We start from the raw sequence: 26,134 nt of genomic DNA, 5'->3' as shown, positions 1-26,134 counted from the left end.
TCTTACAAACTGATGATTTATTTATTGCTTTAAAACCGGTTTAGATATGCAAATGAAATTTGGTAGGTTTTAAGAGATGGTTATTGCGCATTTTTTGACATGCAACTAAGAATTTTATATTCAATATTGGAGCGGATGCGGGTAATTTGACCGATCATATTATTCGTATGCACGCCAATGGTGAATAAAAAATTCTTAATTGTATGTCAAAAGATGTTCAATAACTACGTTTTAAAACCCACCAAATTTCATTTGCATATCTCAACCGGTTTTAGGGCAATAAATAAATCGTCAGTTTGTAAGAAAAAATTCAACATCCTGTATGTCGGAAACGAAGCATTTGCGGACATATGTTTATAAAGCAAACGGTCATTATGTTTTCATGCAGAATTACCCCTTAAGTTTGTCGTACTTCTTTAGAAACATCCTGTACTGATAAAGAGCATGCCTAGTTGCTAAAGTACATAACTTTTGTATTATCCAACATAAGCGAATGAATCAAAAAACAGAATGTTAAGAAAACCTGAGGCTATAGTTGGGTTTTAATTCCAGTATTTTATAAATGCTGGATATAAATGCTATGTGGAACACTATAAAGAACTACTTACCATCGAAGTAGAAGATCCAAATCAACCGAACCCAAGAGCAACCAACAATACACCATTAGAGCCTCCATCAATTCAAGAAGTACGGGATGTAATAAAACACCTAAGAAATAATAAATCTCCAGGAAGTGATGGTATATCCGCGGAACTTATTAAATATGGAGGTGCTACCCTGACTAATCAAATATATAAAATAATACTAAGAGCCTGGAATGAGGAACAAATCCCGGAAGAGTGGTGTCTTTTAATCGTTTGCCCGCTACACAAAAAGGGTGATCAATTGGAATGTAGAAACTATAGGGGAATAACCCTCCTTAATACAGCTTACAAAATATTTTCGAGCATCTTATATGGTCGCCTAAGTGCATATTCAGAGGAGCTTCTTGGAGAATATCAAAGTGGTTTTAGGCCTGGTCGATCAACAACAGACCAGATCTTTGTGCTAAGACAAATACTGGAAAAACCAATGAATTCAATATCGACACATACCATCTTTTCGTAGATTTTAAATCGGCCTATGATAGTGTCCTAAGAAATAAATTGTATGAAGCCATGGATGAATTCCACATCCCTGACAAACTGATAAGATTGGTTAAGGCTACAATGCGTAAAGTCGTTTGCAAAGTCGAAATACAGGGCGAACAATCACAGGCGTTTGAAACGAATATTGGGCTGCGACAGGGAGATGCGCTGGCGTGTCTCCTCTTCAACATAGCTCTGGAAAAGGCGGTCAGAGATGCCCGAATAGACAACAGAGGAAATATTTTTAATAAATCATCCCAAATTTTGGCATATGCCGATGACGTGGACCTAGTTGCCCGCACAACACGCAAACTAGAAGAAAGGTATACCACCTTCTCAAATGCCTCAAAAAATATGGGTCTGACAGTAAACGAGGAGAAAACTAAGATGGTGGCATCAACACCCAACAATAGAGCCATAAACATCGGTCACCAATTCTCTGTTGATAACTCTACCTTTGAAGTGGTGGACAAATTCACATACTTAGGCTCCCTGATCACCAAGGAAAACGTCATGACAGAAGAAATCAAGCGAAGGATAATCCTAGCGAACAAATGCTATTTTGGACTGAGTAGACATATGAGAAGCAGAAACTTAAGCCAAAAAACAAAAATAACCATATACAAAACCCTTATACAACCAGTGTTGACATATGGATCGGAGACATGGACCATCTCCAAGGCAGATGAAAACCTTCTGCTTATATTTGAACGAAGGATCCTGATAGGCATATTCGGTGGCATCTGTGAAAATGGTATTTGGAGGAGGAGGTACAACTACGAGGTATACCACAGATATAAACATATATTTGGTGGAAAAGACGTAGTATCTCTTATAAGAATAGGACGACTAAGATATACAGGACATCTAGCAAGATCACAGCATAACAACCCTCCTAGAAGAATCCTTATGTCACAACCTGTGGGAAGTAGAAATAGGGGTAGGCCAAAACTTAGATGGAAAGATGGTGTAGATGAGGATGGGAGAAAAATAGGCGCAGCAAACTGGCAACGGTTGGCAATGGATAGGACTGACTGGCGTAATAGACTTGGGAAGGTCGAGGCTCTTTCATAGGGCTGTAGCACCATTGATGATGATGATGATTTTATAAATGCTAGAATATTCCACAGGGTGTTGCGAACTTTGAGAAAAAAACACAGTTTGATTCGTACACCCGGTATACAATGAAAATTTACCTGTTTAGCAAAAATATTATTACAGGGATATTGACAAAGAATGGAGCTATAACATATTCAAAAATCACTTAAATCGGACAACAGGTTTAGGAGATACGCGACATCAAAAATGACCCATTTTTTAGGGTGCCCGTTTTCTATGACGCGCAGTGTATTTTGAAAACATTAAATTTTCAGATAGCCAAATAGTTATTTATTCCATCGAATTCCAAGACTTTACTGCAATCATCTTTTAGCTTATATTTCTCTCTTTAAGATTCAAAAAAAAAATTAGCTGCCACTATTTGCCCCTTTGGTTTTGCGAAAATTTTTTGTACAAGCGTTCTGCGCTGAGTTTCAATATGAATCGTTAACAACGCAGAATCAACAGACCATGCCGCAACATTCAAGTAGTTGTTATGACTGTAGATCTTTAGTTATTTCAGTATGGTATTGTAAAATCGTAGATAAAAGATTGAGGTACAGTATTATTGAAAAATAAAGTAAAAATTAGTTTTGACTTTCATATGATTAATAATCGAATTTAACGTTGGAATAAAAAATTAGCGGATTGCATTCGCCATTTTGTTTTTTGAAATTTCGAGTTGGGATTCGTAATCAGCAACCTCAAAAACCCCTGGATATCAAATGTCGACGGTATTACGTATACCGGGTGTCCACTTATATTTTCCCCCATTTTAACTCCCTATAACTTCTAAACGGCTTAAGATAGAAAAATGCGGTTTTCGCTGAAATATTTTATTTTAGTAAAAGTTTTGTCTAAATGTATTGAATTTTTTATGTCACTTTCGAATACGAAAAAAAAAATGGCGGATTTTTGGAAAAAACCGTTGACTTTTTTTTAATGGAACACCCAGTATATTTTCTTGCAAATTGAAAGAAAGGTCATTCACCTATCCAGCGATATAAAGTTTTTCAAAATCGGTTGTCAAATCTCTGAGTAATTAATTTTTAAAATGAGCGGTGCAACGTGGATATTACATACCTAAATCATCATCATTCTCTTTGCCTTATCCCTATGCGGGGTCGGCTTCCCTAATTGCATTTCTCCACACAATTCTATCTTGGGTCATATCAATGTTAATCCCCTTTACCAACATGTCCTGCCTTATCGTCTCCCCCCAGGTCTTCTTTGGTCTTCCTCTCCTACTCGTTCCAGGAATCTGCACTTCAGCTATTCTTCGTATTGGGTGATTAACATCTCGACGTTGAACATGACCAAACCCTCTTAACCTATGCTCTCTCATTTTGGCATCAATTGGTGCCACACCTAGACTTCCCCTAATATACTCATTTCTGATTTTATCCTTCTTTGTCACTCCACTCATCCATCTAAGCATTCTCATTTCCGCCACATGCATTCGTTGTTCCTCTTTCTTTTTCACTGCCCAACATTCAGTTCCGTGCATCATAGCCGGTCTTATGGCTGTTTTATAGAATTTTCCCTTCAACTTCATTGGAATTTTTCTGTCACACAACACACCACTCGCTTCTTTCCACTTCATCTATCCAGCCCTAATTCTACTGCATGCATCTCCATCTATTTCTCCATTACTCTGTAATACCGATCCTAGGTACTTAAAACTATTGCTTTTCACAATCATTTCACCATCCAAAGATACCATTTTATTTGTAGTAACTCCATCTTTAAATGAACATTCCAAATACTCTGTTTTTGTCCTACTAAGTTTTAAACCTTTTTCCTCCAGAGCTTGTCTCCACTGTTCCAGTTTTTGTTCTACGTCTCTTTCACTATTTCCTATTAACACTACATCATCAGCATACATTAGGCACCATGGAATACTACCCTGTAGTTTCGATGTTATCTGGTCCAAAACTAATGAGAATAAATAAGGACTAAGCACCGAGCCTTGGTGCAATCCTACTTTCACCTGAAATTTATCAGTCTCTCCCACACCTGTCCTAACACTAGTCGTTACTCCCTCATACATATCTCTCACAATCTTTACATATTCGCCAGGGACTCCTTTCTTACTGAGAGCCCACCACAGAATCTCTCGAGGAACTCTATCATATGCTTTCTCAAGATCAATGAATACCATATGAGCGTTGGTCTCTTTATTCCTGTATTTTTCCATCAGCTGCCTTACAATGAAAATTGCATCTGTTGTTGATCTGCCCTGCATAAAGCCAAATTGATTATCGGATATTTCGGTTTCTTCACGTATCCGTCTATCAATTACTCTCTCCCATATTTTCATGGTGTGGCTAAGTAGTTTTATAGCCCTGTAGTTTGTGCATTGTTGTATGTCTCCCTTGTTTTTGTAGACAGGTACTAATATACTGCTTCTCCAGTCGTCTGGCATTTTTCCAACTTCCATAATTCTGTTAAATAGACCTGCTAGCCAACTTATTTGTGTCTCTCCCAATGCTCTCCATACTTCCCCAGGAATATCATCTGGTCCTACTGCTTTTCCTTTCTTTATTTTTTGAAGCGCTTGAGCCACTTCCTCGTTTGTTGTTCTGGTAACCATTGCTGTTACTGTCTCCGTTAACTCGACTACATACCTAAATAACATAACTAAGCAAAATGATATTATGTTATGTGATTTCCACATTGCATCTCTCTTTTTAAAAATTATTTGCTCAGTCATTTGACAACCGATTTTAAAAAAATTTATATCGCTGGATAGGTAAATTACCGTTTTTTCAAGCTACAAAAAATAAACTGGGTGTTTCAATAAAAAAAGTCAACGTTTTTTTTTTCAAAAATCCGCCATTTTTATTTAAAAGCGATATAAAAAATGGTCATTTACCTAAAAACTTGAAAAAACGGTCATTTACCTATCCAACGATATAAATTTGTTTAAAATCGGTTGTCAAATGACTGGGTAATTAATTTTTAAAATGAGAGATGCAATGTGGAAATCACATAACCATACATAACATAATATCAATTTATGTGATATCCACGTTGCACCTCTCATTTTAAAAATTAATTACTCAGTGATTTGACAACCGATTTTGAAAAACTTTATATTGCTTTATAGGTGAATGACCTTTCTTTCAATTTGCAAAAAAATATACTTGGTGTTCCATTAAAAAAAAGTCAACGTTTTTTTCAAAAATCCGCCATTTTTCTTTTCGTATTTGAAAGCGATATAAAAAATTCAATCCATTCAGACAAAACTTGTACTAAAATAAAACATTTCAGCGTAAACCGCATATTTCTATCTTGAGCCGTTTAGAAGTTATAGGCAGTTAAAATGGGGGAAAATATAAGTGGACACCCGGTAACCCGCCAATTTGTTTGTTGCAATTCAGACTTCGGATTCGTAATTAGCGACCTCAAAAACCCCTGGATGCCTAATTTCATGCAAATCAAAAAACGCTTTCATATTTTGGCCATCTTTTCGGGTTTTTGGATCACTGTGTGACGGTAGATTCCTTTATACAAACACGGATACATACCCCCACATCTTCTTTTTGAATGTTTCTCCAATACCAGCAAGCATCTTAATATAATTGTTTCTACATTCAGACTGACAATCTAAAATGTGAGGAAGAACGGCTACTACACACAGAGGTTTGTCTTCACACAATTTCTTAAATGACTTGTCATCTAAAATTTGAGTTACTTCTGGTGCTGGAATGTTCTCTTCTAACTTATCTAAAGCCCAAGTAACAATGTCACTTGATGTACGACCACCATCATAATCTGTAGGAGAATCTTTTGCACCTGGGCCAAAGAATTTGATTGTTGGATATCCTATAAACAGAATTTTTTATAATTACTAAAAAAATAAAATGCAAATGGTAAATGACAAGATAATTAGATTAATATAGAAGGCACTTATGGAATAAAATTATTTCTGTCCTTGTTTTAAAAAATTATAGAAAACGCTCAGACCAATTAATTTTTATATACAGGTGTTTCATTAATAATTGTCCATATAGTAACTGGAGAAACCTTAGCACAAAATACGAAGATTTAACCTAAAACACTTAAATAAAATGTGGTTCCTTTCTGAGTTACAGGGTGTTTTATCTAAAAATTTAAAAACTATTTTTGCTCAGCATTTTAAAACTATTCGATGTATCCTTTTCATACTTGGCAGGAAGTATAGGTACTGTACAAACTACTAAATTATGTTAAACAACCGTTTCTGGCTATTACCAGAGACATACGACGGGGAAAGTGAATGATTGACTCTTTCCAAATTCTACACTACTGGCGGAATTGCTATTTTAGTTCAATTTTTGGATTTTCCAATACTTTCTATAAAAATAATATACTCTTCATTCGTAACGATAAAGTCATTAGTTTTCGAGATCTTTGATTAATGTATTGTGTCGTTTCACTTTTAATTTCAAATATCTCGAAAACTAATCATTTTATCGTTACGAACGAAGAGCATATTATTTACATAAAAAGTAGTGGAAAATCAAAAAATTATACTAAAATAGCAATTTCGTCAGTGGCATAGTATTTGGGAGGGGTCAACCAGCCACTATCCCCTGTCGTGTGCCTCTGGTAGTAGCTAGAAACGTTTATTTATCTTAATTTAGTAGGGTGTACAGTACCTACATTTTCTGCCAAGTATGATAAGGATACGCCAAATAGTTTTAAAGTACTGGGTACAAATAATTTTTAAATTTTAATCATATGAATCATATAAATTAATCAAGATGACTGTGTCGTTTCATATTTAACTTCAAACATCTCGAAAACTAATGACTATCGTTACCAATGAAGAGTATATTATTTACGTAGAAAGTATTGGAGAATCAAAAAATGGCACTAAAATAGTAATTCCTCCAGTGGCGTAGAATTTGAGAAGGGATAACCATTCACCATCCCCTGTAGTACGTCTCTGGTAGTCGCTAGAAACGTTTGTTTATCATAATTTAGTAGAGTGTCTAGTAGTCGCACTTTCTGCCAAGTATGAAAAGGATACGTCGAATAGTTTTAAAATGCTGAGCAAAAATAGTTTTTAAATTTTTAGATAAAACACCATGTAACTCAGTAAGGAAAAACATTTTATTTAAGTGTTTCAGGTTAAATCTTCGTATTTTGTACCAAGGTTTCTCCAGTTACTATATGGACAATTATTAATGAAACACCCTGTATAAAGGCGTGCTTTTTAGATATAAATTTAAATCTATAGGGTGATTCATGCAAGCCTACCATAGTCCATAAGCTTTATTTTTAACGAAACACCCTGTATATTTTTATAAGCTACTTAACCTGATTTCAACGAACTATGCCGGGGATACTGCTTCATGTATGTAGTGGAAAAAATGCTGTATGTTTATAAATGGAGTCTCGTAAATTGACCAATAAAACAAGGAAAAGTGGTCTCACAAATTACAAAATGTTACTTTTTTTATAAATTTCATTTTACCTTGTACTCCATATAGTGATGCTCTTGCTTGATGAACAGTTGCATCCAATGCTCCAAGTTTTACCTTGCCTTTAAGTTCAGCTGCAGCTTTAGCCCAATGAGGTGCGAGGTTTTTACAGTGCCCACACCACGGAGCAAAGAATTCTACTAGCCACATATCATCAGATTTCAGTACTAGCTTTTCAAAATTGCTATCAGTCAGTTCTACTACGTGGCTATTATCAGACTAGAAGAAAAAATCATTAAATGTAAATAGTGTTAAGATTTTTAATAAATATCACCTACATCATCAGACTGTGATCCACCTCCTAAACCAAGATTTGCTTTAGCTTTTGCTTTAGCTGCCTTGAGAGCACCTTCAACGATATCTTTGGCAGTTCTACCACCATTAAAATCTTCAGGTTTACGTTTATCTGCCCCAAAAATTTTTATAGTAGGAAATCCTCTAATTCCATACTGACCTCCGATTTCTTTGTGCTGGTCTACATCTACGGCTCCAACTTTCACAATACCCTAAAATTAATTGCCATTAAAAATTTCCATTATATATTTATGTGTTTGCAGGAAAGCAACATTGAACACCTTAGCAGCATTTAGAGATATTCATAAATTTACATTTAGTGCATTCGAGTCATATTTATATGTCCCGTAGTGAACCTTTGCAACAGTGCATTACGACATAGTCAACACAGCCAACCGTTAGTGTAATAAAAGGTCTATTTGTCTCGTAATGCAGCGAACATAAGAAACTAATGCAATATTAATGAGGAGATGAGTCACACAAGGAGACACGATATCGCCTAAATTACTTACACTTGTTTTGGAGGATATTTAAAAAAACTGGAATGGGAACAAAAAGGAATTAACATTCAAAACAGTACAAGGAATTAACGTTCAAAACAAAAGGAAGAGAATCTGATTCTCAGAATCTTAATAACCGTATACTACATGATAAGTCAGAAGTCAATAAGTTATTTACTAAGTTGGAGATCAATATGGAGTCGGTAAATAAAGTAATACGTGTTGGTAAAAGGTTGGAGAATAGTGCAAAAGGGAGACCACTGAAGGTAATATGTAATAGTCCTGATATAGTGAAGACTGCTTTGAACTCTGGAAATAAGTTGCGGAACTCTAATATAAGAATAGCCAATGATCTCACAAAGATGCAACAAGATGCATATATGGCTGCCAAAAAGAATTTAGAAGAAAGAAAATCTGTGGGTGAAGAAAACTTAGTTATTAGGTATAGAAATGGGGTTCCTGTAGTGTTGAAAGTTAAACCAAAAAACTAGCTTCTCTCCCATTAATGGTATATTACCAAAATGTTGGTGACCTACATTGCAAAATGTTGGTGACCTACATTGCAAAATGTTGGATGTTATTAAAAATATTTCATGCTGTTCCTATGACATTATTATTATGGTAGAGAGCAATCTGGATGCTAGCATTGCTGATGGTGAGGTTAATTGTAAGGGTTTCAGTATCTACAGGTGTGATCGCAACCAAATGACTAGTGCAAAGCAGAGTGGTGGTGGAGTAATAATCTTTATTAATAACAGAATTCAGTCTAAGCGTATTTCGGTTGATGAAGTTCGAGTTGAACAATTATACATATTATGCCAGTGCGATAACACAGAGTTTGTGATTGGTGGTGTTTACATTCCCCCAGTCTCCACGTGAAATTTACTCGAGGCATTGTCAAACTGCTGAGAGCTTAATTTTGCAGTACTCATCTTATAGTATGTTCGTATTTGGTGATTACAACTTGCCTAATGCAGCGTGGCATAATGATGAGTATGGTGTGTTGGTGAATTGTCCTGGTGGAGATCCTGCGGTGGATGTAGCACAAGCTTTTGGTTATTTGAAATGTTTCCAAAATAACAATGTCCCTAACAATCGTAATGTATTTTTAGATTTAGTTTTTTCTAACGTTAGGGAACTGAATGTCATCAAAGCGGGAGATCCACTTGTTGATCCAAGTTTACACCATGTATAATATGAATGTTCCATAGCTCTCAACTTAAATGACACTAAAACTACAAAATTGATTTATGAAGATTTTTTTTATGATTTTAGGAACGGTAATTATTTTGAACTGAATAACTTTCTTTCATTCATTAATTGGGATGGGTGTTTGGATAATAACGTTGATGATGCAACAAGTCTCTTCTATGATATCCTTTTAACAGGGATTTCTCTCTTTATTCCTACATCTACCTTTCCTAAATGGTTCTCCTCAGACCTAAGAAAATTAACAAGGGAGAAAAGGTATGTGCACCTTCTTTATCTTAAAAACCATTCTGACACTGAGTATATGAAGTTTTCACGTCTTCCAGCTGAATGTAAACGTTTATCTGAAATATGTTTTAACAACTATATTAGAGGGATTGAGTCAGACCTAATTAATAATCCTAAATCCTTTTGGAAGTATGTTAATGACAAATTTTTTTTGGAAAAACACATTTTTTTGCAATAGGGGACACCTGGGGCCACGTAGGGAGCTAAAAATTTGGTTAGGGGTTTTTTTAGATATATACTTTCGATTGCTCTATCCCAAGTAAGAATCCAGCCAAGTGCAGATTTTACCATTTTATCCCGCTATGGCCTTTAAACTGTAGTATGTGCAGTACGATCCCTGGCTCAAGGGTGAGACACTGGTCTATGTGAAAAATCAATGTGGCTCATAATATATGAGTTGCTTGGTAGCAAATGTGTTAAGTAACTATTGTATCTTAATTATATAGGTACTTACTTTTAATGCATTGGCTGCTTTGGTATATTCTGGTACTAAATTCTTACAATGGCCACACCAAGGAGCAAAAAATTCAACAACCCACACTTCATCTCCTTTGATCACCAATTTGTCAAAATTGCTTGGTGTTAATTCAACTACACTTCCACTACTAGGGTAGAGAGCTAGAGATGATTGGAAAAAAAGACCTAAAACTATATGCAAAAGGATAAGTCTTTTATTTTATTATACATTAATACCAGTAAAACAATGTATATGAAGGCTACAAACAATAAACAAGTAGCAAAACCCGAAGATCTAATGGTTGGAACATGGTTGAAACCACAAATCAACTTTTTTCAGGAATCAGAAAAACATACATTCTATTTCAGTAATTTTATGAGGAAGTAACCTAATAATTTGTTTCACTAATGTGTAGATCAATATTTGATCTATAAAATAATGAAACAAATTATTAGGTTAATTCCTCATAGTGTAGATTAATGAAACAAATTATTAGGTTAATTCCTCATAGTGTAGATCAGTGGTGGGTAAACTTTCTTAATGGGGGCCGCAAAGTTCAGGAAATTCTATTTCCTGAGCCACTGGAAACTGTTGCTCTGAGCGTCTCGTATGCATACTAACCATGTTGATGGACCATCGGCAGGCCAGCTTAAATTCTTTTTCGGGCCATACTTTGCTCATCACTGGTGTAGATCAATATTTTATCTATAAATTAATCAAAAAAATGATTAGGTTAATTCCTCATAAAATTACTTAACCCTTTAACGGGCAGAACTATTGTTTTTGTAAAACTATACTTTTGAATAGTAAAAGTAGTTCATTATGCATCGCTAATAAGACAAAAAATGTTTAAAAAAATTTTTTCTGTGCCAGAATGGCTGGAAAGGGTGGTAGATATAGCTACCAGTGTGCATTTTGACAAACAACTAATACTTAGTGGGCAATGGTTTATATAACGACCAGTAAAAACAATTACAAAAATTAATAAAAAAAATACTTTATTTTGAAAATGTAAAAAAACTAAATACAGTAATATTTTAAATTTATTATCTAAGAAGTTTCTATCTACTATGGTAGGGTGCAAAACAGTCTTTTCATGGAGCAACGTTACAAACTTGACAAATCAAATTACTGCGCGTTTGTTTCTTTTTATATGAAGCACAAAGGGCACAGCGCCTTTAAGTTCCTTTGGTGGATAAGTGTGAACCAGCATTCAAAGTTGAGTTTGATGGTGGTCCAGATTTTTTTCTGAAAGTAAGTGCTAATAAAATTATCAGCTAGTTCACTGCGGAACTGTTATCCAGTCATAGGCTTAGCACTTGAGTTTTTTTTCAGAGTCTCCTCCTTTTTTTCTTATATAAAATATAGCTGTTTACTATTGCGGAGTCTAAAAAGTAGAGAATTTGTTGCTTGAGGTAATGTTAACAGTTGTTCATCGTCGTGGTCTTCATCAGAAAAAATGTTTTTAGGAAATAACCTAGCCAGCTTGTTGTGCTTGAAACCAAATCCATCATCTGGATCAAACTGAGGATCTTGATCGGAATTATCAAAATCTTCGTTTCCGCTAGAATTATTTGTCTTTCTTGTAAGAGTACATTGGCGCACCCTTTTCAAGTGCTGTACTGAAGTACTGGAACATTTCGGCTGGCTGTCGATACTAGTAGTTGAGGATTGTGACGGAGTTCTGGAAATTGAGCTTGTCTCAGGGAAATTGTCGTCCGCATCCTCATCGCCATCAAATTTGAAAAGATAATACTCTTCATCACTTAGATGGTCTACTATAAACTGGAGTTCAGCTTCTGTAAGCGGTCGGTTTCTAGACATCTAAAAAAACATAGGAGTAATGTACTGGAAAATCTAACCAAACCTAAATAATGTACTGGAAAAATTGTAATGACAAATAGGTCTAATAAATAATTTAAAGTCTTATAGAACCTTGTCTAGCAAATAAATATGTACTAAACTTTGCTTTAATGTATCCGTAAAAATTTTAGTATTGGGCGTAAACTACGATCTCGAGATTTTTTGGTTTAGTATGTGAAAAAATAATCTCTTATTTGGTACAATCCTTAAAATGATTAAAAATATTTTCCTGTCGCTAATGTCAAACAACAAGATTTTTACAGAAATTTGTTGCCACAATATTGTTTAATAACTGGCATAAGTTTCAAAACGAAAAAATAAAAATTGTTTGTATGCCGGGATAAATAAAAACAATGAATTTTGGGGTTACAATTCTCATAAAATATATTTATTATTGCAATAACTATGCCAGTGCTTTTAAAGAATTATCTGCTAGTTAAAAATAATGAAAAAAGTACACTTGACACTTACCTTCAATTTTTGTCAAAGTAGTTTATTCCAAATGACACTTGTGCAAAAAACAAAAATAAAATTGAACGATTTTTTACAAAGACTTTTGCAGAAAGGGGCACTGGTAGCTTATCATACCAGTTTTGTGAAAAGCACGTGGTTGCCACGCCGCATACAGGTTTTCGATATTCACATCTACCAGCAAGCATTCAGTGTATCGACTTAGCCTATAAAAATTGTTTTCACCGCAACTCTGATGACAAATCCGAGCCGTAATTTAAGCCGTAATAGCTCATGGTATAATATATAGCTACCAGAGAGCATTAAAGGGTTAAATGGAACATTTTTTCTAATTACTGGAGAAAGTTAATTTGCGGGTTACAACCTTTTACCATTTAACCGTCAATATACTTTCGAAGGAGTAAGAGAGTTCATATATGCTCAAAAATCAACCAAACTAACACAATAACTAAATAAATCAACAGACCTATATATGTAACGAGGAAAAAGCGATGAAGAAAGTTTAGGCTGTTTTAAACATAAAATCCTCGACATATCTATAAAGGTGTGAAGGAAAACGGATTATGGGGTAGATGCTATAATTTTGAGCTTTACCGCCTTTATAGTGAACCTAGTATTGGTAGGTCCATCAAAATAAACAGGCTGCGGCGACTAGGTCACTTAAAGAGAATGAACGAGATGGAGACGTCAAATCACATTTATAACCAAATAATAATAATAATATCGTATGGCATTTTTGCCGGGGAGATCCTTTCGGATAGTTCCAGCGCCAATTACATCTTTAACCCTGTTTCAAGTAACTAGTGTCGATGTACACTAGCCCAGGGCTAGTTACCAGTTATAACCAAAGACTAGGAGTGACGAAAAGAGACAGGCTCAGATAACGATTTATGACAAGGTGGAAGAAAACTTTCAAGTGTTAGTGTTAAGAGTATGAAATTGGAAAACAAAGGTTAAGAGCAGGAAGGAATGGAAGCTAATTGTAGAACAGGTCAAGACCCACCAGGCTTGTATAGCCGATGATGATCTTGATATTACCCTAACCTATATTAAACAAATAAAAGGGACTTATTTTAAGACTAATATACATACCTATGGAAAAGATATAATGAATGTTAAATAAACAGTAAAAAGACAAGTGCAGCAGAGCAAAGAGCAATCACACTATCCTTTTAAATATTCCAGGTGTTTTAGCTGAAAACATTATAAAACATAGAAAACCGGCGAAATACAACCTTGGACTATTATAAAATATATTTTGCTCTGGATTTTGCTTAAAACTTTTAATGCAAAAAAATTTTAATCAAATACATACGCAAAAAAGAGCGGTTTTGAGTTAATACTTACAAAGTATTTGTATCATTTTTAACACAGCAATTTTACATTCAAATATATTCAGTTCTTGGAGTAGAAAATTTTCAGCAGTCTTTTTTATGCACCATCCAGATTCCACATTCAATTTCCACCTACCAAAGATTCTGGATTCAGAATTCAGATAATTACAATAATTAGCAAAAACCAAATACCCCTCTCACAAAACAAATTTTGCCAAGCAACCAAATTTTCGTGGTATGATTTGATTCGTTCATTTCTGAACGTAGGCAGGTTTATGTATTGTGGGTTGTCTCTGTCTCCATTTACGGAACACGGAACACAAGTGGTTCAGTAGTTCTAAATGATTTTTATAGATGGCGCCACTGTTAGCGTGTCGCTTTCGAACTTCTGTCAAATGTTGTATTCGCAAAATTAAATTCCAACAGAGGGCGCTCAAAATTTCAAAGATGGACGACAACGCTAGGAAAACAATTCATTTTGTCATTTGAGTTCACAGTTCTAAAACGTTAAATTAAAATCATTTACACGAGTGTTTCGCCAAAGTAACTACTAAGTTTTGCAACTAAGACATCTTATAAGTTAAAGACGACTCAAAATTATGTTTAATCTGTATGCATTCATTAAAATTTGATGCTAACTACTGATTTGTTTTACCTTTTTTTTCATAAAAAAATCTGGCCTCCGATAATCACACAGCGTTCTAAAAATTATTAATCTTAGGATTTCTAATTTTGTTTTTAATTTAATTAATAGGTGCACTACAGTTTATTTTACACCGACAGATAACAATTTTTAATTAAATAAAAACTGGAAACTTGGAAACTAAGTAGGTGAATTTATTTTATAATAATTGTGTTCTGGAAATTACGAAGTGGTCGGGATATTTTTCATAACAATGTACATTCTATGTACAGAATATATACTACATTTATTTAATTTTGCAGTCGCTTAAACATTAAAAAATACTACGTTTAATACAAACGTTAAATTAACAAAATGTGTGATTTGGCATTGGTTAATTTAGGTCATTACGTAGAGTATAATAGGAATGAATACTGAGGAACACTGCAATAGTTTTTTTAAGTCGAAATTATTGTTAATTACAACATAAACTGACCGCAAATATGTACACAAGTTAATGGCAAAGTCAAATGTTTTCCTTGAGTTGATGCTTTTCAATTTCGCCACCAGGCGTCGCCCACTTTGCGGTTCCTAGCGATTATCGCTGTGTCTAGGTACACGCTAACGTGTACGCAAATAAAAAAGTTAGGTACACGCTTTTAACCGTCATCAAGTCAGTGACGTCATTATTTAGCGTGTACTATGACTGGGTTTTTTGGTACACGCTAATTTGAGCCGCGTGTATGCTATGGTATTACTTGGGTATTAAGGCCCCGTCTCACCATCAAATAATTGACAGTTAATTTGATCAAACTTGACAGTTAGTGACAGTTACGCCTGGTTTCATAATCAGTTAAAGTGGACATTAAGTTTTAGGTTGGTACCCTTGTCAATGCAATTCATATGGGTAAATGTCAACGTTAAAGTGGACTTTAGTTAAGTTGATTATGAAACCGGGCGTTAATAGAGAGTTCTTCTTCTTCTCTTCATTTGAATGGCCTTAGCTGCCAGGGCTATCCGGCCAGGATCCGTGAATATAGACTTGAATATTCAAGAGCCGTACCTGAGGTACATCTGGGCTTAAGCTCATAGCTCCTGAATCTGAAATATTAAGAGATAAAAAAAAAACTTTGTAATTGTTTATAAGTTCCATAACTAAAGTTCTACTATTAATGGTCTATATAGTTCTAGTACTACCACGCAAAACCGCACTAAGCACAAAGCACATGCATTGCAAGCAAGCATAAAGTCATAAAGTTTTTAAGCAAGCTACACACGAGTCATTGTTGATGTTAAAAACTTTTGCACTGCGATTAATGTCTTTGAGTTTAAATTTTTAAACAACACATCAGTTAATGTCGGATCACCTTCTAGTTCCCTTCTAAACAACTGGGACTCTCTTTGGAACCTAGTACATTCCAATAAAACATGTTGTAAAGTTCCTACACTGCCACATAAACACTGGTTTGAATTCACTACCTTCAATCTAAATAAATGTACAGGAACACTACAATGTCCACTTCTCATACGACACATTTGTGTGATTATACCTCTCCCCAGGTTGGGAAATTTTGTAAACCATGCCTTTTTATATGGAACTGTAACTTGTGAGCAATAAGTAATTCCTTTTGCCTGTCCTATTTGTTGGAATCGATTTTCCCAACCGATCCATAGGTTTTCTTTATATTTAATTTGAAAATCTTTAAAGGAGGCCTTTGGTTCTTCACTAATGGGCAGCTTTCTTCCAAGATTCGCAAGATGGTCAGCTCTATCATTCCCAATAATTCCAGTGTGACTTGGAATCCATGCAAATTTAATTTCTCTATGTTGTTCATCAAATTCACATAGTTTTTGTTTTAGTTGGAGAGTTTGTGAGTCTATTGCCGCCTTGTAGCTTGATCTTGTGATTTTTTCTAGAGCACTCTTAGAATCACTACAGATGAGGCACTTTGTAAAATTATTCTGTTGGATTAACTCTAATGCTTTTTTAATGGCAAATACTTCTGCTGAGCAAATTGAATTAGCGGAGGGTAATCTTGCTGTTAACTGTGTTCTCTCGTTAAGGTATATCCCAATACCTACATTACCTTGTTTATCTTTGGATCCATCTGTGAAAATAAGTTTATATTCCGACCAGTTATTGAGGTACCATTCCATAAACTTGGTTTGGTTATTTGCTTCTTTGCCCATATTGACAGTTTCATAAGCCATAGGAGAAATCTGAATATTAAGTGGAAAGGAGTGACAAGGAAATAAGGAGCTATGTGCTACCTCATGAATTTCATGTAAAGTATTCTGGAAAGCAGCCAGTATTGGTGGGAAATATTTTCTTCTCCAAAAACTAAAGTAACCCAGAAAGACATTGTGAAATTGCTCAATTGAGGCATATATTGGGTTGTCATAGGCTACTACTTTTAAAATGAATTTAGATGCTAGCCATATTCTTCTGAGATCTAACGGTGTTTCTCCACACTCTGACAAAATTATATGAACTGGAGAAGACCTCATAAATCCCCCCACCACTCTAAGAGCTCTATACTGAACCTTATCCAATTTTGCAAGTAGAGAACGTGCACAACCTCCCAGAAAAATGGATCCATAGTCAAGATGTGATCTAATGTATGCCTTATATAGAGTGAGTAAAGTTGCAGGATGTGCTCCCCACCAAGTTCGACACAAACAACGAATAATATTGACTCCACTGGAAGCCCTCAATGCCATCTTTTCAATTTGACTTCTCCAAGAAAGGGAACTATCTAGAATAACTCCCAAATGAGAAACTTCTTGTTTCCAATCTAAACGTGTGTTATTCACTGATATTAGTAAATTCGGAATATTATTCTTATTTCTATCAAAAAAAATTGCTTGACTCTTGCTAGATGACAGACACATTCCCATATCATGAAGTTTATTAGAAATACTTTCTACTGTACCATTCAATTTTTCCACAACATCCACCCAGCTGTTGCCGGAGCAATAAAGGGCAACATCGTCTGCATACTGAGTAATTAGAACATCCTCTGGCACACAAAATGAAATTATATTGATGACAATATTAAATAGTACTGGACTCAAAGGGGAACCCTGAGGAAGGCCCACATTGGTAGTTCTTGGTCCTAGCAGATTTAAGGAAATAGGATCACGAACAGACACCAAACGATTAGTCAATAAATGTTTAACCAATTCAATAAGTAACCATGGCAAATTGAGATCTCCCAAAGCGTCCAATAATTGGATGATTGACACTTTATCATATGCAGAAGAAATGTCTAACATAACAGCAGCTGCTGGTTTCCTTTTTGAGATATTCATTGAGATTTCATTGACCAGATGAATTATGTTTTCAGACACCCCTCTACCTTTACGAAAGCCAGTCTGGAAAGGCGATAGGATCATAAAATGTTCTACATACCAATCTAACCTTATTTTTATCATGTTCTCTAAAAGTTTACTAACACACGATGATAAAACGATTGGTCTCCAGCCCGAAAGACAATTTATATTTTTATTGGGTTTGGGAATTAAACACACTGTTTGTGATTTCCATTGAGTGGGAATATGCATTCCCTCCTTTAAACATAAATTGAAAAATTTTAACAGGAACTTGATTGCTGACTCTGGAAGATGTTGCAACATAGAAAATGTTATACCATCCTGGCCCGGCACAGTATCCTTTCGTTCAACCAAAACCAATGAAAGTTCGTTTAAAGTGAAGAGTTCACACTCGATAGTATTAGATTTCACTGGGTGAGACGCAATGTCCTCAAATACAGGTGGAGTCAATGAACAAAGCATTTCCTCCCCTAACGATGAATTACTAGGAGTTCTAACTGAGGCTTTAGTGAAAGCCTTATGGAAACTTCTCACTTTTCTCCACATTACTGATATTGGAGTATCAGGTGAAATTGTGGAACAAAACACAACAAATGATTTTTTCTTTTTGGATTTAAGTTCTTTTTTACAATGTGCCCTAATTTTTTTAAAATTAATGAAGTTTTCTAAAGAAGGTACCTGTTTGAACTTCTTGACTGCCTCCCTCTTTGATTTAATTAAAACTGAACACTCTTCATCCCACCAAGGTAATTGTGGTTTATGGAATCTAACACGCTTTTTCTTAGGGATGAACCTGTTTGCTGCGTCTAATATTAGGTTTTGAAAATCTGTGTAAGACTCATTAGGGATGTTGTTAATGTTAGACTCAATATATTGGTTGAATTGTTCCCAATTGGCTTTTTTCACATTAAAGATACTGCGATCTTGAAGAGGGTCATTTCCTTGGGGACTATTTCTATCCTGCCCGTAACACACTACAAAAGGAAAGTGATCACTTGCTCCTATCTCTGGAAAAACTTCCCAGAGGCAGTCCACAGCCAAACCTGGAGATGCTATAGCTACGTCAGGGACACTGTTTGAGTCAGGCGGTGAGATTCTTGTCGCCTCACCCGTATTGAGAAAACACAAGTTATCCTCCTCCAAAAGATCTGCAAGACGATTGCCGTTCGGATTGTTAGATGATGAACCCCATAAAGAATGTTGGCAATTCAAGTCACCTATGAAGAAAAACGGTTTATCACACATTTGAACCAATTCTCTAAAGATCTCCTTACGAAAACGAACATCTGGTGTCTTATACGATCCTATAATAAAAAATTTTTCAAATTTGATAATGATAGCCTGCCATTTTTCAGGCAAGTGAATATGTGAAATGTCTATCCTATCAGCTGCCAGAGACTGATGAATAAGTACAGCTATTCCACCCCATCCATCAATCCTATCATCCCTATAGCAGTAAAAATTGGGAATATGCAAGTGCTGTGAAAATTTCAGATGTGTTTCGTTTAGAAGAATGATATTAACATCATATTCGTTAAGAAACACCATTAGATCTTGCTTATTGTTAAAGAAACCATTAATATTCCAATGCAAAATATTAAATATCATAACTATATATATAATTTGTTACTATTATTATTTTTTTTTAATTTTTAATATAAAAAATAATATATTATATTATCTGTAAGAAATAAATGAAAATTCAGTCAACACTACTTTTACTAAAATTAGATGTATTATGTGACTCATCAAAACCTGCAAAATCCATATTATTATCAGAGGTTAAATCAACGTTTTTTGAAAATACACTATCCTGAGAATGTACACGATTGCTTGTTAATGAGAGTGCAAAACTTGGGCCTTGTGATCCCGTATACTTTTGTGAATCATTTAATTTGTTTAAAATCGGTAATCTAGGTAAATTTCTGCTTAGATCCTCATTTAATAGAGCTTTATGCGCCTCTTTGTCATAACTAATGTCTTTAAGAATTACTTTATTTTTCCTTTTAACTGGGACCACATGACTTTGACTCTGGAAATGGGGAGTGGAGGATGGGGATTTTTGAAGTGCTTGAGTAAATGCTCTGGGTGAGCTGGATAGTAAAGAAGGAAAATCCCTACTTCTCCTCTGAAACATTCTCGAATTCTCTGGCTTTTCCTTAATTGGGGGAAACAGCTTGGCAGCTTCAAAAAAGGTGAGATCTTGGAAGACCATTACTTCATTTATCTTTTTCTGTCTTTCGAATTCTTTGCAAATTTTATTTGTGGCAAGGTGATCAAGATCGCAGTATAGGCATTTTGGTACAGAAACTGTGCAGCTTTGTACTGTATGTTCATCGGAACATTTCGGGCATCTTGCTTTTCCCCTGCACTGTCTTTGTGAGTGCCCAAATCTTAGGCATTTGAAGCATTGCTGTACAGGAGGGATGTATGGATCTACTGTTACCAAGTTTGAATATATGATTATTTCTTTAGGGGGAGTTCTTACGTCAAAGAGTAGTTGTACAGTTCCTGTTGGAATGTATGTAACGGTCCCACTGCTATCTAAAACTCTTCTGTTAAGTCTTCTGGCCGATATAATTTTCACGTTTTTTTGTAATTTACTGTCGTTAACTATGTTTTCCATTGAAATATTTATACTTACATCTCTAATAATACCCCTTGATGTTAGCATTTTTTGAGGTATATAAGCAAGAAATCCTTTCTCAAGGATTTCTGTACTATTTAGTACCATATTTGCCTGTTTGGAGGTGTTAAAAATTACTCCAATTCTATTCATGCCTTTTCTACTAATTTCTTTAATTCCAGTCGTACCCATTGTATGAAATACTTTCCCAATATCCATAGGATGGATATTTCCTGCTTTTCCCTTGTCACTCTCTATCATAATAAGGAATGGGCCGAAGTCAGTGTCCTTGTATTCAACTTTTCTTCTACTAATATTTTCAATCCTAGATGATAAGTTATTAACTTCTGTTAACATGATCTGATCGTTTTGGAATTTATTTTTTAAAGCACAGAGTTCTTTTTCTATTAAATTGATGTTATTTTTATGTCTCGGGGCTAGCATGTGTATGGAATTTAAAAAATTTTGCGAGTTCAATGAAAGCAAAGCATAGATCCCGCCCCCTTTGTCAGGGGGGCCGGGAGAGTTAGTGTCCATCTCCTAAGCCAGCCTCTACTCTACTATACTACTGCTACTATGATTATATAAAGGCAAAACTTACAGAAAAGTCCTTAGTATTTCTAATTCACTACTAACGTATTATCCCGTTTTAACTTTTAAATTAACTACTAAATTAATGTTCAAACACTAACTAACTATATCTACAGTATAATTACTTAATTTATAACAATTTTAACGCGATGATTTAAGATTTTTCTAAAAAATAAAACTTGACGTCTATCCTTCAAGTCGAAACTTTTTTTTCCCTAATAGAGAGTTATTGCCACCGGCAAATAAAGGATCCTTTATTACAGGATACTTTAATAAAGGACAAATACAGGACGGGTCTAAAAGAGTGGTATTGCAAACGCAGTTAAGGAATCTTTTATTTTGACAAATGACATGAAATATTTTTGTAAATATAAAAATAACCTATAAAATTCCATTTGTTGATAAAAGTTAAAATAAGATAATTGAAAAGAGTAAAACGTTAAATTTAATTATTTTGTCATTTAAAGATGTTTAGACATCAACTTATATCCCATAATACTCATCGTTCAATAATATGGAAGTGCAATTGGAAATACCTACTATTTTAGGAGTTTTTAAATACTTTTGGATTATGGGTATATAAAATGGGGAATTTCTGCAGAATATATTATTAGGGAATAGTGGATATCCAGTCCTCAACTACAACTACCTATGACACAATTGCAGAACATTCAGACAGAAGTTGTGTTTTATAATCAATCACAAACCACTTCAAGAATTGTTATTGAAAGAACATTTGGTATTTTGAAGAGATTTCCCATTTTAACATATGTAATGAGATGCAAGTTACCTTTTGTTCAAAGAATAATATCAGCTTGTTCAGTTTTACATAATATTGCAGTAGATAATAGAGAAAACGTTGAAATACTGGCAAATGAGTGTGCTATTGATATTGATATAGAAGCTGTGGCAGTACATTTTCAACCAGGAGCTAATCTAATGCAACTAAATTGTGTGTGTGTTTGTTTAAAAATATTGTTCGACATTTAAAGCTAGCTTAAACTAATTTTATTTTTATTGGACTGCAGTTTGTTAATAAACTTATAAATAAATATAAATATTATATTGGTGACTGATTTTAAGTATTTTATGATCATTAGCAGGTTTTAAATAATAAATTTATAAATATATACATGCTATTGGCGTTTGATCTTTTATCGTTTAAAATATGTTCATTGTTCATTAAGATCCATTATGGCCCTCTCTTTTCACCTCTGGATAACTAGTTATCAGGAAGTTTATCTGACAAGATACTAATAGATATCTGGCAGAGAAAAACTTCCCGTTAACTAGTTATCCGGAGCTTAAAAGACAGATACTAAGGATACTGTTATATAAACTTCCCAATAATTAGTTATCTGGAAATGAAAAGACCTCTAATATCTAATCTGTCAAATAAACTTCCCCATAGACAAAAATATAATAGAAGAATTAAGCTTTATGGTGGTTTTTTATGAATTTTTTTGGCAGTGTTTAAATAAACAAACACTGATGGCATGAAATGGATCACGAATCACGAATAAGGAGGTTCTAGGAGGAATGAAGAAAGAATTGGAGATTGTGTTTACCATTAAACGCATAAAACTGCAGTATCTGGGACACATATGAGAAATCAGTACCGTTACTCCCTGCTGCAGTACATATTGCAAGGTACAGTCAAAGGTAAGGGAAGACCCAGTAGACGGAGAATATCAATGGAACTGTTTCGAATTGCAGCTAGCAAGGTTATGATTGCTAATATGATTTCCAACATTCGAAACGGATAGGAACCAAAAGAAGAAGATGGCATGAAAATGAAAGTGTATTAATACTTTTGATTAAAAACTTTATAGATTCTAATCTGTAAAAGACTAAATTTTCAAAAATAAATAAGTACTTAAAGCTTTGTTTTATTTTGTTAACCTAACCTGTTATATATCTGTTGAATTGAACTCTATTTTGAATCTAGAATTTTAACAAATCCTAACCTTCTTTAAAATGTATTGAAATTACCTCATATCTATAATAAATATTTATTTCTATACAAAAATGTAAAATATATTGAGTTTAAATGAGTTAATGATAATCTATGTCTGATCATTGTAATTAATAACACTTTTTATTTACATAGTATTCCTTTTTACAAATTTTTGTAATCACTCAAGCTTCAATAAAATGTTCTTTTTTATATTGCTTTGGGTCAAAACATCAATAATCTATATCTGAGAATATTACTTAGAGTTCTTTTTAATAAATAAAACCCAACATACAACTTTAATGATGAAAGTTAATCAAATATCAATCCCACAAAATTATCAATCAAAAATAAAGGACAAGATAAATTCAAAATACAAGTGAAGTTAGACTTTTCTTCACATTTTTGACACGTTATGTCAAAATAAAGGAACTTTTATTAAAAGAAGGGTGTCCTCGAATTTTCCTTAAATACAGGCGGCCTGTATTTTATTAAAGGACAAAAATAAAGGACGCAATACTGCGCATGCTTATATGTCAAAATAAAGGATCTTTTATTACAGGCCGACTAAAAAGACGTTGGCAATAACTCTCTAGTATGTATAGTTTGTGTCACTAGTCAAGTTTGACTGTCAAGTTTGATCAAATTAACTGTCAATTATTTGATGGTGAGACGGGGCCTTTAAGTATCTGTAATATATATGTAAGTATGGCGTGAGTATGGCGAGTGTCAGAGTTTGGTTAGAATTTTTCTAATCGCGTTATGTTTACAGTTTAATATTGATTTGTAAAGAGTTTCCTTATTTTTACTTGTTTAGTGTTTTTTTTTAATTAAGTATGGAGTGTGGACAATTATTTAGTTCTTTTAATGAGTTTAACAGCATTCTAAAACAGTATGAAAAAGATAAGAGACAAAAATTCGTGATTAAGGGTAGCAGAAGTAATAAGACAACATATACGGGGCGATTGATTAGTGTGATAAAGCTCAGTAGATCCGCTATAGTAATAAATAGCAATAAAAGTTAATAACACAAATTTTAGCAAACTTTGAGCTTCATATTACAAAATTACTCAAATTAGTTAGAATGTTACAGGGCGTTCGATAATATAGTGGCAGACCAAACTTATGTTTTTTAAATGGAAATGGAACATCCTATATTTTATTTTATGTTCGAAATCTTCTTAACTTCCATATCACAAAAATATAAAGGTTTATTATGTTATACAGGGTATTTACAAAGTTATAACCAATTTTCTATGAAAATCATAACAAGTTCAACTCCCTGTATAAATAAAAATAAACACCACAGCAAAAATAAACACAATATAAACTGGTATAATTACTTACGTATAAAAATTATTTTAGCAGTATTTTGTATATAATATCATGTTAACTAATATTTATTTTGCTAACCTGAATATATAGTTTTATATACAGTCGTTTTATTAAAATTAAGTTTGAAACATCTGAATAGTTTTGCTTCCCTTCATCCCCTTCCCTTAATAAAAATATTTTCTATCAAACAAACAACAAACACTAAGGCCCGGTACTTTATGTCTCGATTAACAGCCGGTTAGTTAACCGGGACCTCTTTAGGGTCTCTTGCGTTGTAATAAATGCAATTATAATTAATATTATCCTTATTTATAATTATATTTAAGAATACTTGTAATTGCCTTTATTACGACGCAAGAGACCCTAAAGAGGTTCCGATTAAACCCCAGTTAGCTAACCGGCTGTTAATCGAGACATAAAGTACCGGGCCTACACATATCAAAATAGCGTGCACCAAAATATAAAGTCACTGCGCACGCTAAATAATGACGTCACTGGCTTGATGAAGTTTAATTCGCGTGTACCTAACTTTTTTATTTGCGTACACGTTAGCGTGTACCTAGACACAGCGTTTATTTACACACACTTACTACAAAATATAATTTATAAAATATATGTATTGTTACGACAGTTCCGTAAGATGGTCAAAACGCATGACATCGCATGCACTAACTTAATGGACTCGGACTCGACTAAACTACTTACTAATCTACTTGAATAAATATTTGTTGTTCAGACAAGAAGTTTAGTTATACTTAATTACCGCCTACTCGCTACTCGACTAAAATACTAGCGATACTAGCATAGCGTGAACTAGGAAGTGTAGTTTTAAACGGCTATTCTATCAAGTAGACTAGTTCGGTTAAAAATCATGCCAGTGTACTCGACCGCTAAAAAAACAAGACTTTAAAGAGAGTTATGAAATCAAATAACTAAAGTCTACTTTTTCGAACCACTATGAAATCACTGGTATTTGAAGTAGGTAAGTCTTCTGATGAATTTAAAAATCGTCCAAAAATCTTATTCTCCCAGGACAGGGGCGGATCCAGAAAATCGATTAGGGGGGGCACATAGGGTACAAACTCAAGGAGTCTGGAATATACTCCAATAAAATATATTCTATCTAGTGTATTTTTGATCCGCCTGGGGGGAGCACGTGCCCCTGTGCCCCACCCCTGGATCCGCTACTGGCCCAGGGCCAGTTTTTTTTATATTTTTGATACTCTTAAACGGAATCTTGTATCGATTGTTACTTAAATCATATAATTAACGTATTTTTAAATTATCTGTGTGAGACCACAGTGTGGTGAGACAGGTGAGACCCGGCAAAAGCAATTTTGAATCAAGTGCCGCCATTTTCATGTCGACTGACACCGAGTATGGCCGATTTGATTTGTGACGTAAATTCAAAATTAGAAGAAACCATTTTATAAAAACGCCTCAGCTATCAAAAATATTCATTGGGAATAGAATAGAATAGCAAAGGTAAGAATATTTTACTTTATAAATGTATTACATGTAAATAATGATAAAGAAAAATCTGGAATCAAACTTTCTTTTT

General features: G+C 34.2%; 1 protein-coding gene across 5 annotated transcripts in view; it reads right to left on the bottom strand.

Annotated features, from left to right (window-relative positions):
• LOC126893468 (protein disulfide-isomerase A6 homolog) overlaps nt 1-26,134 on the bottom strand; it is a 250,979-nt gene that overhangs the window by 24,612 nt on the left and 200,233 nt on the right. The window contains exons 1-5 of one of the 5 annotated variants that reach the window (XM_050663708.1): nt 14,126-14,408; nt 10,442-10,635; nt 7,975-8,202; nt 7,690-7,915; nt 5,756-6,053 (exon numbers count right to left, since the gene is read on the bottom strand). The exons of 1 other annotated variant lie outside the window; for it this stretch is intronic. In XM_050663708.1, the coding sequence (XP_050519665.1) occupies nt 5,756-6,053; nt 7,690-7,915; nt 7,975-8,202; nt 10,442-10,635; nt 14,126-14,141 (962 nt within the window). In that variant the 5' untranslated portion in view covers nt 14,142-14,408. Of the gene's footprint in view, nt 1-5,755; nt 6,054-7,689; nt 7,916-7,974; nt 8,203-10,441; nt 10,636-11,065; nt 11,097-14,125; nt 14,409-26,134 lie in introns of those variants that run through there. 3 more of the 5 variants (XM_050663711.1, XM_050663709.1, XM_050663710.1) reach the window with 3 other exon arrangements.

The sequence above is a fragment of the Diabrotica virgifera genome, chromosome 10, assembly GCF_917563875.1.
Source record: "Diabrotica virgifera virgifera chromosome 10, PGI_DIABVI_V3a".
NCBI classification, from domain to species: Eukaryota; Metazoa; Arthropoda; class Insecta; order Coleoptera; family Chrysomelidae; genus Diabrotica; species Diabrotica virgifera.
Note: the sequence above shows the minus strand (reverse complement) of the source record. Positions and strands in the feature narration are given on the sequence as shown.